This window comes from Penaeus vannamei, chromosome 3 (assembly GCF_042767895.1).
Source record: "Penaeus vannamei isolate JL-2024 chromosome 3, ASM4276789v1, whole genome shotgun sequence".
In the NCBI taxonomy this organism is placed as follows: domain Eukaryota; kingdom Metazoa; phylum Arthropoda; class Malacostraca; order Decapoda; family Penaeidae; genus Penaeus; species Penaeus vannamei.
Window position 1 is genome coordinate 36028214 of NC_091551.1, and position 12409 is coordinate 36040622.

The following is a 12409-nucleotide window of genomic DNA, read 5'->3' on the forward strand; positions in this document are numbered from 1 at the left end:
CCTAAAAATGATTGCACATCATAAGTTTATAATAAAATCAACAGTGAAAGATAAAAATGTAACCACAATGTTACTGCCATACATATTTCCTTTTTTGTAAACACATAATGATGTTTAGATACATAACATAAAATGTATGTGAGATGCATGACCTATTGGCTGTTCCCACTTGAGTTATATTGCTTTTCAGTGGCCATACAGAAAAAATTGGAGCATAAACAAGGAAATTCCATTACATATCAAGGCTCCTATGCGTAAGATCATTGTGGCACTTTACACTTCATTCTTCAACATAATTTCAATAACATAGTGACTGGGTTTTCCTGTTTTACGACATATATTGTTTAGGTTTTAGAAAAAGTAGTCTGGTATAAATGAATCTGAATATGGAAGAGACAGCATCCATAATATTCAAATACTGAAGGTGGTAAATCCTGGAATCTCATTCACACAGTGCAAAGGCATTTGCAATTCTACATCCAAAATGGTACACTCCAAGGTTTCAGGAATATTTCTGTTAGATTTATTTTCCACTGTTCAACTATGATTACTATATCACTACACACAAGTTAATCTAAAAAGAAAAGAAAAGAAAAGAAGACAAATAATCAGCATACTTTCAGCTGCTTCTATGCACTTGATTTCCTAGTCTTCTATACTGTATGTTGCATCAAGACAAATAGTACTTCTTTGACAATATCTGTCTTCGGTCTGTTTGTTACTACCTACCTATTGACGTATATAGCAATATGATAATTCCTACTGAAAACTACACTTACATTGGTCTCTCCATTTTCCAGCTGAGATCAATAACATTCCAAAACAAATGCTACGAAGGAGGCCAAAAGAATGCATAGGTACCTTGATCTATGGATATCTTCCACCTCCAGGGAAGCACCAATGGTAGCTAACAGAGTCATATGTCAGGAAGTATTAATTCTTTTTATATCATAGAATACCTACCTGGAAATATGTCTGAACAATAGCTTTATCAGCATTGCATTATACTAAAAAGAAGAAAAAGTGAAGCACACATACGAAAAATGCATAACCAGACCTGTGGACCTTTTCTCAGAACCTTTAGCTGTGGCTGACAAGAGTAACTGGCATCAGTTAAATATTCAACTATAGTAATACCTTAAGATAAAATAAAATTCAGGAACAGTGTCAAATGAACCAAAGCAATGCATTTCTTTACAGACAGTAGCTGCCTCTACATCAGTTTATTCCTTTCCTTGACTAAATTCAATTTTAATCAATGCTGCAGTTGACTGAAGGTAGATTAACTGTTACCACTGACAAACCTACAAACAAAATCCCACTCATACCCTAAAACTAGCTCCTCACAGCCATTCATCCATACCCTCTATACAACATGGCAGATCACTGCTGGTTCATGCTATCTGGGAAGAAATCCATCACAATCTGCTTCTTATTGACCTTTCCCATATTATTGCGTGGCAGGGGTTCTGATATGGTTATCGCCACAGATGGTACCTGATAGTGGGGCATCCTTTCTCGTGCCCAATTCCGAAGCTTTACCAGGTCTAGGGGCTCCTTCTTCTGCCATACAATGACAGCTGCGACCTTCAAGGAAGAGAAAATAATTAGTTTGTGTTTTGACTTCAACTGCTCTTCAGACTTAATACAGTTTGTGTTCCATTTACAAATATACCTTAAACATATTGAAATGGATAGTGTCTCACTTGGTTCTTTGATGTCACCTCCTTCAAACACAGATTTATCAAGTACCTCATTCTATACAGTAACTTTTGGCTCATCATAATATATCCTGGTGATGATGATTAATGAATTTGCATCATCCTTATTAGCATTAAAATTATTGTTTGTCATCCTCATTAGAATGAGCATTAGTTTTACCATCTGCATTAGTATTTGCATCAATATTACCAAAACTATCATCATTAATTTCTGCAATTAATATTACCATTTCTACAGTTTACCCACTCACAATGGAAGCTCCAAACACTATATGCTAGGGTATGCCCAGAGTCAGTTGCTCAAGGAAAATATTTAATGTTCTGGCATTTGGCATTAACAATAATTTTGGGTAAAGAGGCTTAAACCTACTTTTTAGGGGCTATTTCTCCTCAGTGACTACAGCCAGGGCAAAACAAGTAAACAACTGTTCAGTGCACACAATTCAGAGCAGATCTGACCAGGCATGAAGTGACTGGACATTATCCCAGTATGACAATCACCAATGATGTCAAAGGAAAGCACACACTGTGAATGGGTTAATAATATGATCATCCTTAACAAAACAATCATCATTATCATCCTCTTTCTTTTCAACACTATCCTTTCCATTATCATTGTCGCCATCATTACTAGCATGACCATAATCAATCATCATTATATATATAACTGCAAGCAGTCAAATTTCTTTTTCTTCTCCCTATTTAAGACCAACCTTTTGTCCCCACGTGATATCTGGAAGCCCAACGACAGCCACTTCAGTAATATGTGGATGATCCAAGAGGTGCTGCTCCACATCAAGGGCTGAGATCTTAAAACCCCCACTCTTGATGATGTCAACACTTGTCCGCCCCAAGATCTTGTAAGCTCCATCTATGTACTGTGCAGTATCCCCTGAAGCATGAAGGTAGGAAAATAAATTTGCACAAACAAAATTGGTCTCACATAAAAAGTAGGGCTTAGGGCAATAGTATGATGGGAAGAAGGGAAGGGACTGTGGTTTTAGAGTTATTGATACCTGTATCTCCGATGCCAAAGAGATTTTGTACTGTGCTATTATTTAGCTCAGCTTGTGTGTATAGTGTCCCCTAACAAACTCTATATCAAAGGAACTCTTATATGCCCATCTCTTTAACCCTTTAAATGTGAGGAAGCATGAATAAGTTAAGAGTATGAATAAGAGTGCAAGTGAGAGTAACAGTATGAATGAGAAAGAAAAAGAGAAAGAGAGAAAGAGAGAGAGAGAGAGAGAGAGAGAGAGAGAGAGAGAGAGAGAGAGAGAGAGAGAGAGAGAGAGAGAGAGAGAGAGAGAGAGAGAGAGAGAAAGAGAAAGAGAAAGAGAAAGAGAAAGAGGAAGAGAGAGAGAAAAAGAAGGAGAAAGAGAAGAAAGAGAAAAAGAAAAAGAAAAAGAAAAAGAAAGAGAAAGAGAAAGAGAAAGAGAAAGAGAAGGAGGAGAAGGAGGAGAAGGAGGAGAAGGAGGAGAAGAAGGAGAATGAGAAGGAGGAGGAAGAGAAAGAGAAAGAGAAAGAGAAAGAAAAAGCAAAAGAGTAAGAGAATGAGAAAGAAAAAGAGGAAGAGAAAGAGAAAGAGAGAGTGGAGTGAAAGTGAAAGTGAAAGCGAGAGTGAGAGTGAGAGTGAGAGTGAGAGTGAGAATGCGAATGAGAATGAGAGTGAGAGTGGAGCGAATAAAAGTAAGAGCAAGAGTAAGAGTAAAAGCACTATCCAGCATCTCTTATCTCTCGCCATTCATCAACCTGTGTTTGCTGACCTCATAGAGTGAAAAGTGAGGTCAAAAGAACTTTTCCTGGTTGCTCACAGTCACCGATAATCTCAACTTCAGCTAAGTACAAATATTTTTTTCTTACCCTTACTGCCTATTTTAATAAGACGAAATATATCTTCTTAAAACAGGGATTTGTCAAAAATAGGACTGTCAAAAATATACAATTACAAATCCTTTCAAATATCTAGCAACCACTCTCTCTACCAATGATATAAAGAGGAGCAAGAAAAGGGAGTGGGAAAGAGAAACAAAGAGGCTGAAGAAGAAAGAGAGCAAGAGGAAAGTAGGAAAGGGAAACAGAGAAATATCTGGTAGAAGAAGGAACGGAGATTAATGGCTGCTGAGAGAAATAGTGTGGAAAAAGGGAAGGGATAAACAAACAGCTTTATGACTTAAATCAAGAATGATGAATGCTAGAGATTAAATATATTTTTTGGAAGCTGAATGCAGTTGACAAATCTTTGTACTTGCAACTCTTTCCTTTTTATAAAATATGTTCCAGAAAGTATGCCAACAACACTTACCTGTCCTGAACCATTTATCATGAGTAAATTCCTTCTTTGTAGCCTCAGGTTTATTCCAGTACTCCTTAAACACATTAGGGCCTCTTACCAGCAGCTCACCAGCCTGCAGTTTAAAAATACATCTTATTGTATCTACATAATGTATAACATACCTGAAGACTCAATACAATACCACAGTAGCAAGAGGATATTGCTGTTTGACAAGAACTGCTTGCTACAATCCAAAATAATCTGTTCTTTTGATAAGCACAAAAATATATTTATAAATATGACAGTCTAACATGACCAATATGCTTATATATAACAAACACAAAATATATGTTTAGTGTACTAAATATAAAGAAAGAAAAATCGTGAAACATATCTAGATCTGTATCTATATTTACATCTATATCTATCCAATACACATAAATAAACACATACACTCAAACACACACATATATATAACTATTTAATCTATAATAGTATTTCTAATAAGAAAAAAATTATCTGCATCACTGTCATCTAACCTCCCCATCAGTGAAGACCTTGGTTCCCTGGTTGTTCCCAGCACAAAGAACCTCATACTCCTCCTTCCCAGGAATGAACTTTGCAATCCTTACTTCCACTCCCGGAAGTGGTGTTCCAACACAACCTTCAAAAAAGAAAAAGTGATTTGAAAGCCTTGAAAAAATCATTTTGCACTATCCAGGCCCAAATTACCAATTCTTATTAATCTGTTACTATGAAATTGCTTACACGACAAACACTTTAAATCTTCAGATTTCATCAAATTGCATAAATGAATATCATAGCAGACAAGAAAATGAAAAACAATATATATAAAAATGACTTTTGTAATCTTTATGATTTGTATAATCACCTCAACTGACTTCCTAGCTTCTTTTCTTAGGGCTGCAGAGGACCATCCTAATGTCTGCCTTCCAATAACAAAAATATGATAAATATGTACCTCTTCACCAGAATTCCTAACTTTATTCAGGGGGCTGAAGCAAGCCATCCCAGTTTCTGTCACATCATAATGCAAATATAATGACCAAACAAAGGCACTTTATGTGCTTATCCTCACCTGGTATTCTAGTTCCTTTTAAGGGGTTAGAGAGAGCCATTCCTATTTCTGTCATCCCATAGCGTTCAAGGAGCGTATGGCCCGTGATGGCCTTCCACCGGTCCAGGATGGGCACAGGCAGTGCTGCAGAGCCACTAACCATGAGCCTTGGTGGGGGTAATTTGGATCATGTTACAAGGGCTCCATTAAATGTTTTAGTGTTTAACCTGTTCAGAACAAGTAAATTTCTGAATAAAGTTTGGCAAGGCCTGGGGGCATTGATGATGCTCTGCACCTGGGATATTGCCCACCTCAGAGCCAGACATCCAAGGCACATCCCAGCTACCTGGACCCTGGCTGGCAATTTGATTAGATATTACCGAGTATCAATGAAATATTCACCATTTCATGATTAAATGTTTACCCATCACAAATGGGTATGCAACACTTAGAGAACCTATCTTGGGCATTAAATGGTGATTAGTCTATTCCACAAATTTATAAACACTGTAGAATATATCTTTCTACAGCAAGTTACTGCACAAACATACACTTACCTGATATTCTGCATACACACAGCCTTCACATACTCGATCATCCTAGTATTCTTGACTAATTTATCTTCATATTCCTCAATCAGTTTCGCGTATATTGTGGGCACAGCCATGAAGAGGTTCACTCGTGACATGACTGGGGTATCCAAGGAAAGCAAGTGACTCCAAACTTTTGATGCAGAAAACTCTGGTAGCATGACAACTCTGCCAATAAAGAATCAATCATAAAATCATACAATCCTAGATATACACATAGACAAATAGACAGACAGATAAACCAATATATTTATAGATTTGTATATCCATGTGTACATATACATAGGTGTGTTTGTGTTTGAGTGCATGTTTGAGTGCGTGTTTGAGTGCGTGTTTGAGTGCATGTTTGTGTGTGTGTGTGTGTGTGTGTGTGTGTGTGTGTGTGTGTGTGTGTGTGTGTGTGTGTGTGTGTGTGTGTGTGTGTGTGTGTGTGTGTGTGTGTGTGTGTGTGTGTGTGTGTGTGTGTGTGTGTGTGTGTGTGTGTGTGTGTGTGTGTGTGTGTGTGTAAATAGATACATTCAAAACTCTGCCCAAATTTTTTTTTAATTTAGCTTGAAGTGTCTGGAATACAAATGGAAAACTGTAACTATAAATCTGAATCAGTTGGATATAATAGAAAATGAAAACTATATACCTAAGGCAACTGAATATAATAATAAGCTTTAATGCAGTAACTAAAGCACAATGTCACGATTACCTGGCACCAACGTGTAGTGGGCATAAAAGAGCATTGACAATGCCATGGGTATGATGGAGCGGCAAGCAGTGCAGGATGGAATCACTAGAGGTCCACCGCCATGCCTGGATTAGGCAACTTGTCTGTGAAGCTACGTTCTTGTGACTCAAAACAACACCTGAAATGAAATACTGCTGTAAAGTGAACTGAGTAATCATCTAAATATTACCTTAACAGATAAGAAAACAAGTAATAATTGTTATCTGTGTGGTCAATGCCATTAACTTTTGGAATCCAGGTGACTTGACTGTCACATCATTAAAAAAAAGAGGGCCATATGACAGGAATTTGCCACCATGGAAAAATTTGGCTTAGGGCCTGGGTTAGGAGATTGTGCCATCTTGAAAAATTTGGCTGAAGGCCAGGGTGATGGGAATGATTCACCATCAGTGTACAAAGTGCACATTTATTAAGGGACTCTTGCATTAATTCCACTAATAGCTACTATTTCCCTACTCAGGAGTTTGAGTTTCCTGCCCATTAAAACTGGTGGTACAGCATTCTTACAGGTATAAACTGAAGAAAGTTAAAAGCTCTTCAAGACAATTTAAGACTCATACCAATCTTTAAGACCTAAGCCACATAGTGAATGAATTGTGGCAGCCTTCGCCAGCAATAGATATATCTTCATTTACATGAACAAAGATGTTCCTAGGACAAATGTAAGACATTTTAAGGCCTGAAACAGAAAACCTCCATTTTTAAGACTTTTTTAGGCCTTAAATATCAAAGGAATATCAGACATTTTAAGGCTTTTTAAGGATATGCTGGAACCCTGTGGCATAGGGTGTGTTACAAAAAAGAAATGTATATGAAAAAAAAGGCAAATAACACAACATTACTAATTGTTATTTTAGAGTTTTAGACTATATAAAGAGATAATACAGAGTCTGTCCCTTTATGTCAACACTTCTTCAAAAACCAACTCCTCCACCTGCAAAAGCACACATGCACCATACCTTTGGGGGGTCCTGTAGTGCCACTTGTGTACAGAATCATGGCATCACTCAAGGAGTAAAATTCATTGTCCAAGCCATACCACTGTGCTGTTGAACTCTCGTCTCCTATGGACTCAGGGCTTGCATCTGGACTGTCTTCATTTTCTTTGCTAACTGGGGACTGCTTATAAAAATACTCTTCTAAGACTATAACCTGTGAAGGGGAGAAGTGGGAGAGATGCTATGGATAAGTTTCTGCTCTTAGTAATATGAAGTGAGATCATATAAGATATCTGACAGGTATTGATATGATAAATATCTGTAATAAGGGTTATAGTTTCAGACTGACTATTGACACTTGTTTCTCCAAAGGCTACCTGTTGTCCTGAGAGAATTGGCTTGATCTTGTGTGCTAAATCAGAAGTGGTAATGATAGCCGATGCCTGACTGTCCTTCACAACATATTCTAACTGTGGATGTGGGTGTTTTGGGCACAGAGGAACAGCTGTATTAAAAGAGAGTGATGACTTGGAGGGGCAGAATTTAAACCTGAAATATCATTAAGCAGAACAGTAGCAAAAATTTAGTTCTCAAAATAGTCTCCTGTACAGCTTATCATGAATGTAATCCAATATACAGAGACACAGTACCATACTGGCAGACAGAAACTGATGGATGGATAAAAAGAATGACGGAAGCTGACTATGAATAATACAATACATTGCTCAACCAGTTCAGAAACAAGTCTTTTATGATGAAGTTACTGATTGAAAAATATGCTTCCGAATAATACAATGTATTGCTCAACCAGTTCAGAAACAACAGTCTTTTATGATGAAATTACTGATTGAAAAATATGCTTACGATTAATACAATACATTGCTCAACCAGTTCAGAAACAAGTCATTTATGATGAAGTTACTGATTGAAAAATATGCTTACAAATCATAAAAATGGTATCAAAGTTTAGCAGATCCTCTTATCTTAGTGTTTTAATATGTATGCACAGCAAAATATTCTAATTAAAAAAACACACTCATCGAGATAAATTTCAATCATACATCATTTCTTATTTGGCCTACTCAATAATTTATAAAAAAAAAACAAGGATTCATATGTTTTGCTTGTATTACAAAATCTACACACTACAGACATATTACATACCAATGTGACCTGCCATCCATGTTCCCCACTGAGCAATGACATAAGATACGTCGTTGGGGCACAGGAAAGCTACTCTCTCTTGTACTCTGTCTCTTCCTAGGACATCCTGCATTAGGCGAGCCAGGTGCCCACTGTTGCACAAAGAAGCACTGACTCAGGAAAAAACTTATTGCCACATAACCTCAAAAACATAAAAAGTGCAAGTGAGAGAGAGAAAGAAAATGCAATGACTTTTATGATATGGATTACATGATACAGTCACTAACTTATGATACATATATATATATATATTATGAATTTTTTTTATCTCCTATTCACTGAATTAATATCTATTAGCACTAGATCAAAATGTGTACTGCCACTATACCTGAACCTATAAATTTGACTATAGGTATGTTCACCATGCTGGTCGGTTAATGCTACATTATCATGGTACTGTTCAGCTCGTCGAAACACTGGAACAACAGATCGCATAACTCTGGAGGTGTGGATCCACCTCCTTGTTGCGTATTGCCATTGGTTTGGAAAATTTGTACATGTTCTTACTGCTATTCGTAACATGGTTGGGTCATTCTGAAAAGAGGGAGATTGTAATTTTAAATGTTTACATATTAGCAGACATTGGCTTTTGGGTACATATCATAATATCAAGCTAGAAATAAAAGTTTCTCAATAAATAATAAGAGATGCATGCTTTTTGTATCAAATGTTATTTTTTCCATGATATTTGGTTGAACATCAGTAAAAAATTACCTATGTAACAACAAAATTTCCTTGAAAAGAAAATGTGAAATCACCATATCACTGCTGAAAATCAGAAAGTTCTTCTTAGAAAAGTTACAAGCTCACTGGTCACTTGATTTTATACAAGAAATTAACATTTACAAAAACCTGTCTGTTTTTCAAAAAATATCTCAGAAAACAAAAATTAAACTAAATAACTTTTTCATTTAATTTTCACATTAATCAACAAGCACAGACCACTCAACACATCAACAATGAACTTTGAAAACTGCATGATAAAAGTTTATTGCATATTCCAACAGGCTATCATCATTAGGATTTTCCCCTCTATATTGAAAAAAGGAGCTTCTGCTGTAGGGTAAGAATTTTAATAACAAATCAAAGATACAAGAAGTTTACAATTACATGGAAATTTGTGTGATATCAACTTTATTATCTTATTTAATGTAAGCCAAAGTGAAAAGTCATGACCATTTCATCATTGTAATAACATATACTTTTGTAAAGAGCCCAGATGAAAATGCCAATAAGAAATCTCTTTAACATTACATACTATGTACCTATATCATTACATTTCATAATGAATAGTAAATACTTCATTTAATTTTCTTACCATTTTTAGCTAATAAAAATAATCTGATAAGCCCTTGCATGTTGGTCGAGGCCGGGCTTCAGGACATTCCTCCTTTGAAAAATAATTACCCATCAGCAACTGAACCTAGACAGTTACCCAGTAGGAGGCTGCCTAGCAACAGCATCTTAAGACAATGTGATGAAAAAATGAAGTCTATACATAACTCCAATCTGATCTGCATGGGTCCCTACATCTTGTCAATCCTTATCTGTCTTTCTATATCTTACTGCACTAGTTAAAAGGATCCTCGGGCCAAATTATAGTAAATACCACCGGAAAAGCCGTTCCTGAAAAACATCAAAATATTATTACAGTTCGGCTCATGAATAACTACAGCGTGGTGTTAAATGATAGAATAGATATTTCTCTACTTACCAGCAGGTAGAAATGGCTTAATTTCTACTATCTCATTATCTACAAGTTGTGGGAAGAGAAGTTGTTTACTTCATCAGCTGATCGGGAACCTACACGTGCGTAGTTGCTGTTGTTGTTGTTTTGGCGCAGACCGTTCCCTTAGGGGTATGCTTTTAGGATTTCCCACTGTTCTCATAGGGCTGCTTTGTTCTTCACAGTCGGAAAGAATTTGAAATACACAGTTTGTGGTGATGGCTATGAAGTTTTCACTGAGGTCTAAATAGATAGGAGTAAGGACTATTTCCGATTCGCATTTATATTTTAGTGGAGTTTCAGAGAACATGAATTGGAAATCTGTTTTTGGACCCGTAAATTACTATCTGCAATTTTCCCCAAATATTGTTCCTAATTAAAGAAAATTAAGAATACACTTTTTATAACAAAGACGACAGCCAGGTGCCACATCTGACTGAAACCTTTTCTATGCAACGAGAGTGCGTACCCTTGTGCGACTATTTTTAACCGGGAATGTGCTTGTACACAATTTTTCGTGGTATACACAAAGTTAGTTGACATTATTCTATCGATTTCTTTATACATTTATCCAAAGAGATGGAAGTGCAGTTCTATGCATTACCCCTTTCGTGCAAAGGTGCAAGAATTCGATGCTTTAATTACTTCCTCATGTCAGCCAATTAAAGAAAAGCTCATGTATATTTTACCACAGCAAGTCGTTAAGAGTGTGGGCTGTTGCAAGGATAAGGTCCAGTTGCAACATATATTTAATAAATAAAATGAAGTAACTTGCTTAGCGAAAAAGGGCATCACTGCACAGAGCAGGCCATAAACCACAAATTTCATATGAGACCGCGCTTGCTCTCGGCATCAACCTATAGCGTTACAACCTTTACGAACTCAGTTTTCTGCTCACTTGTGGTTTGCTAATCGCCACGATGTTGTATATTTCCGATATTGATTTCGGTGGCTCAAATTTCATCGCAGCTTCGTGTGCACGCTTTCTCTTATTCCTCACGTGATTCTCTTTTTACATGAACGTCGTTTTTTAAGGTTTATATATAATTTTTTTCTTTTGGATGTAAGAATATCTCTTCTCGGGGGCAATGTTAAAGTTGGGAAGTAAACTACGATTTCCTATTTCATCTCGCTATTAGGACAACACTTTTGCTGATCTTCGGACTGGTCTTTAAAAATTGGCGCTGCAAAGTAGAACAAATAGTAACTATTTACACATGCTGTTCTGGGGTTCGGATGGTCCACTTGCCGCACAATCCCCAGTAACCGATGCAGTGTAATATATCACAGCAGCGCCTGCGATTAAAGATTATCAGATATAAACCAATTTCCAGAAAACCTTGTTTGGTTTTATCAGGAACGCGTGAAAATGGGTTTCTATCCTTTACAAATCAGAAGAAAAAAATCAAGAAACAAAATGTTACACCCTGTTTGTTTTACTTTGGACTTTGTCATGAACCTAATCGTGCAAGATATGTATTATTTGTGAACTTCTAGGAATGAATAAGAATGAAATATCCCATTTTCCCCTCTATTCTGTCCGTTTGCTCCATTCAAAACAGTAATTTAGACTTTGAATGACAGAAAAGCTCCAAAGTCCCCTTTAATGGCCTCTGCTATTATGAATGAAGATGCCAAAGTTATTCCCACTGGTACCGGTAGGAAATCTTAATGAATATCATTAGCATATTTTTATCTGTATGTATAGAATAATGTAAAGGTTTATTCGAAACTACACAGATGGTAATATACTACTCATAATGAATTACATCCATTTTATTTTCCACATTCCCCTCTACTGAAATCTATAGTTTATTTAAGATCATAGGAGGTGAATTTAAACAAAATTTGGTCAACAAAAGAAAATATTAATTTTCATCTTCTAATATGTTAACAAAAATCAAACATATGGACAAGAAAACATGTGCCAGATTATCTGGGTAAACCCTACAAAAAATAATCACTTGCTTGAAATATCTACATTCAAAAAACAAAGAACTAATTTTAAGACGTTCATATAAATACATATTTAATTCAGTGGCTCTTTTCTTCCTGTTTCTTGATTATGAGTAATAAATAGATGAATTGCTTATCTTCAAGATGGACACTTCTCACACCCATTGGAATGCTATCTCACACCCC

At 36.3% G+C, this 12409-nt stretch overlaps 1 protein-coding gene across 5 annotated transcripts in view; it reads right to left on the reverse strand.

Moving 5' to 3' along the window:
* The window catches only part of Acsf3 (Acyl-CoA synthetase family member 3), a 12314-nt gene extending 1806 nt beyond the window's left edge, over window positions 1–10508 (reverse strand). The window contains exons 1-14 of one of the 5 annotated variants that reach the window (XM_070144713.1): window positions 10256–10355; window positions 9977–10167; window positions 9256–9309; window positions 8870–9075; window positions 8503–8633; window positions 7716–7808; window positions 7360–7552; window positions 6362–6518; window positions 5632–5832; window positions 5096–5241; window positions 4536–4660; window positions 4027–4129; window positions 2435–2613; window positions 1–1587 (exon numbers count right to left, since the gene is read on the reverse strand). The exon at window positions 1–1587 is cut by the window's left edge and continues 1806 nt beyond it. In XM_070144713.1, coding sequence (XP_070000814.1) covers window positions 1384–1587; window positions 2435–2613; window positions 4027–4129; window positions 4536–4660; window positions 5096–5241; window positions 5632–5832; window positions 6362–6518; window positions 7360–7552; window positions 7716–7808; window positions 8503–8544 — 1443 coding nt within the window. In that variant the 5' untranslated portion in view covers window positions 8545–8633; window positions 8870–9075; window positions 9256–9309; window positions 9977–10167; window positions 10256–10355 and the 3' untranslated portion in view covers window positions 1–1383. Of the gene's footprint in view, window positions 1588–2434; window positions 2614–4026; window positions 4130–4535; window positions 4661–5095; window positions 5242–5631; window positions 5833–6361; window positions 6519–7359; window positions 7553–7715; window positions 7844–8502; window positions 8634–8869; window positions 9076–9255; window positions 9310–9976; window positions 10168–10255 lie in introns of all 5 variants that reach the window. The other 4 variants (XM_027362290.2, XM_027362289.2, XM_070144703.1 and 1 more) reach the window with 4 other exon arrangements.
* Between the last annotated feature and the right edge of the window lie 1901 nt (window positions 10509–12409).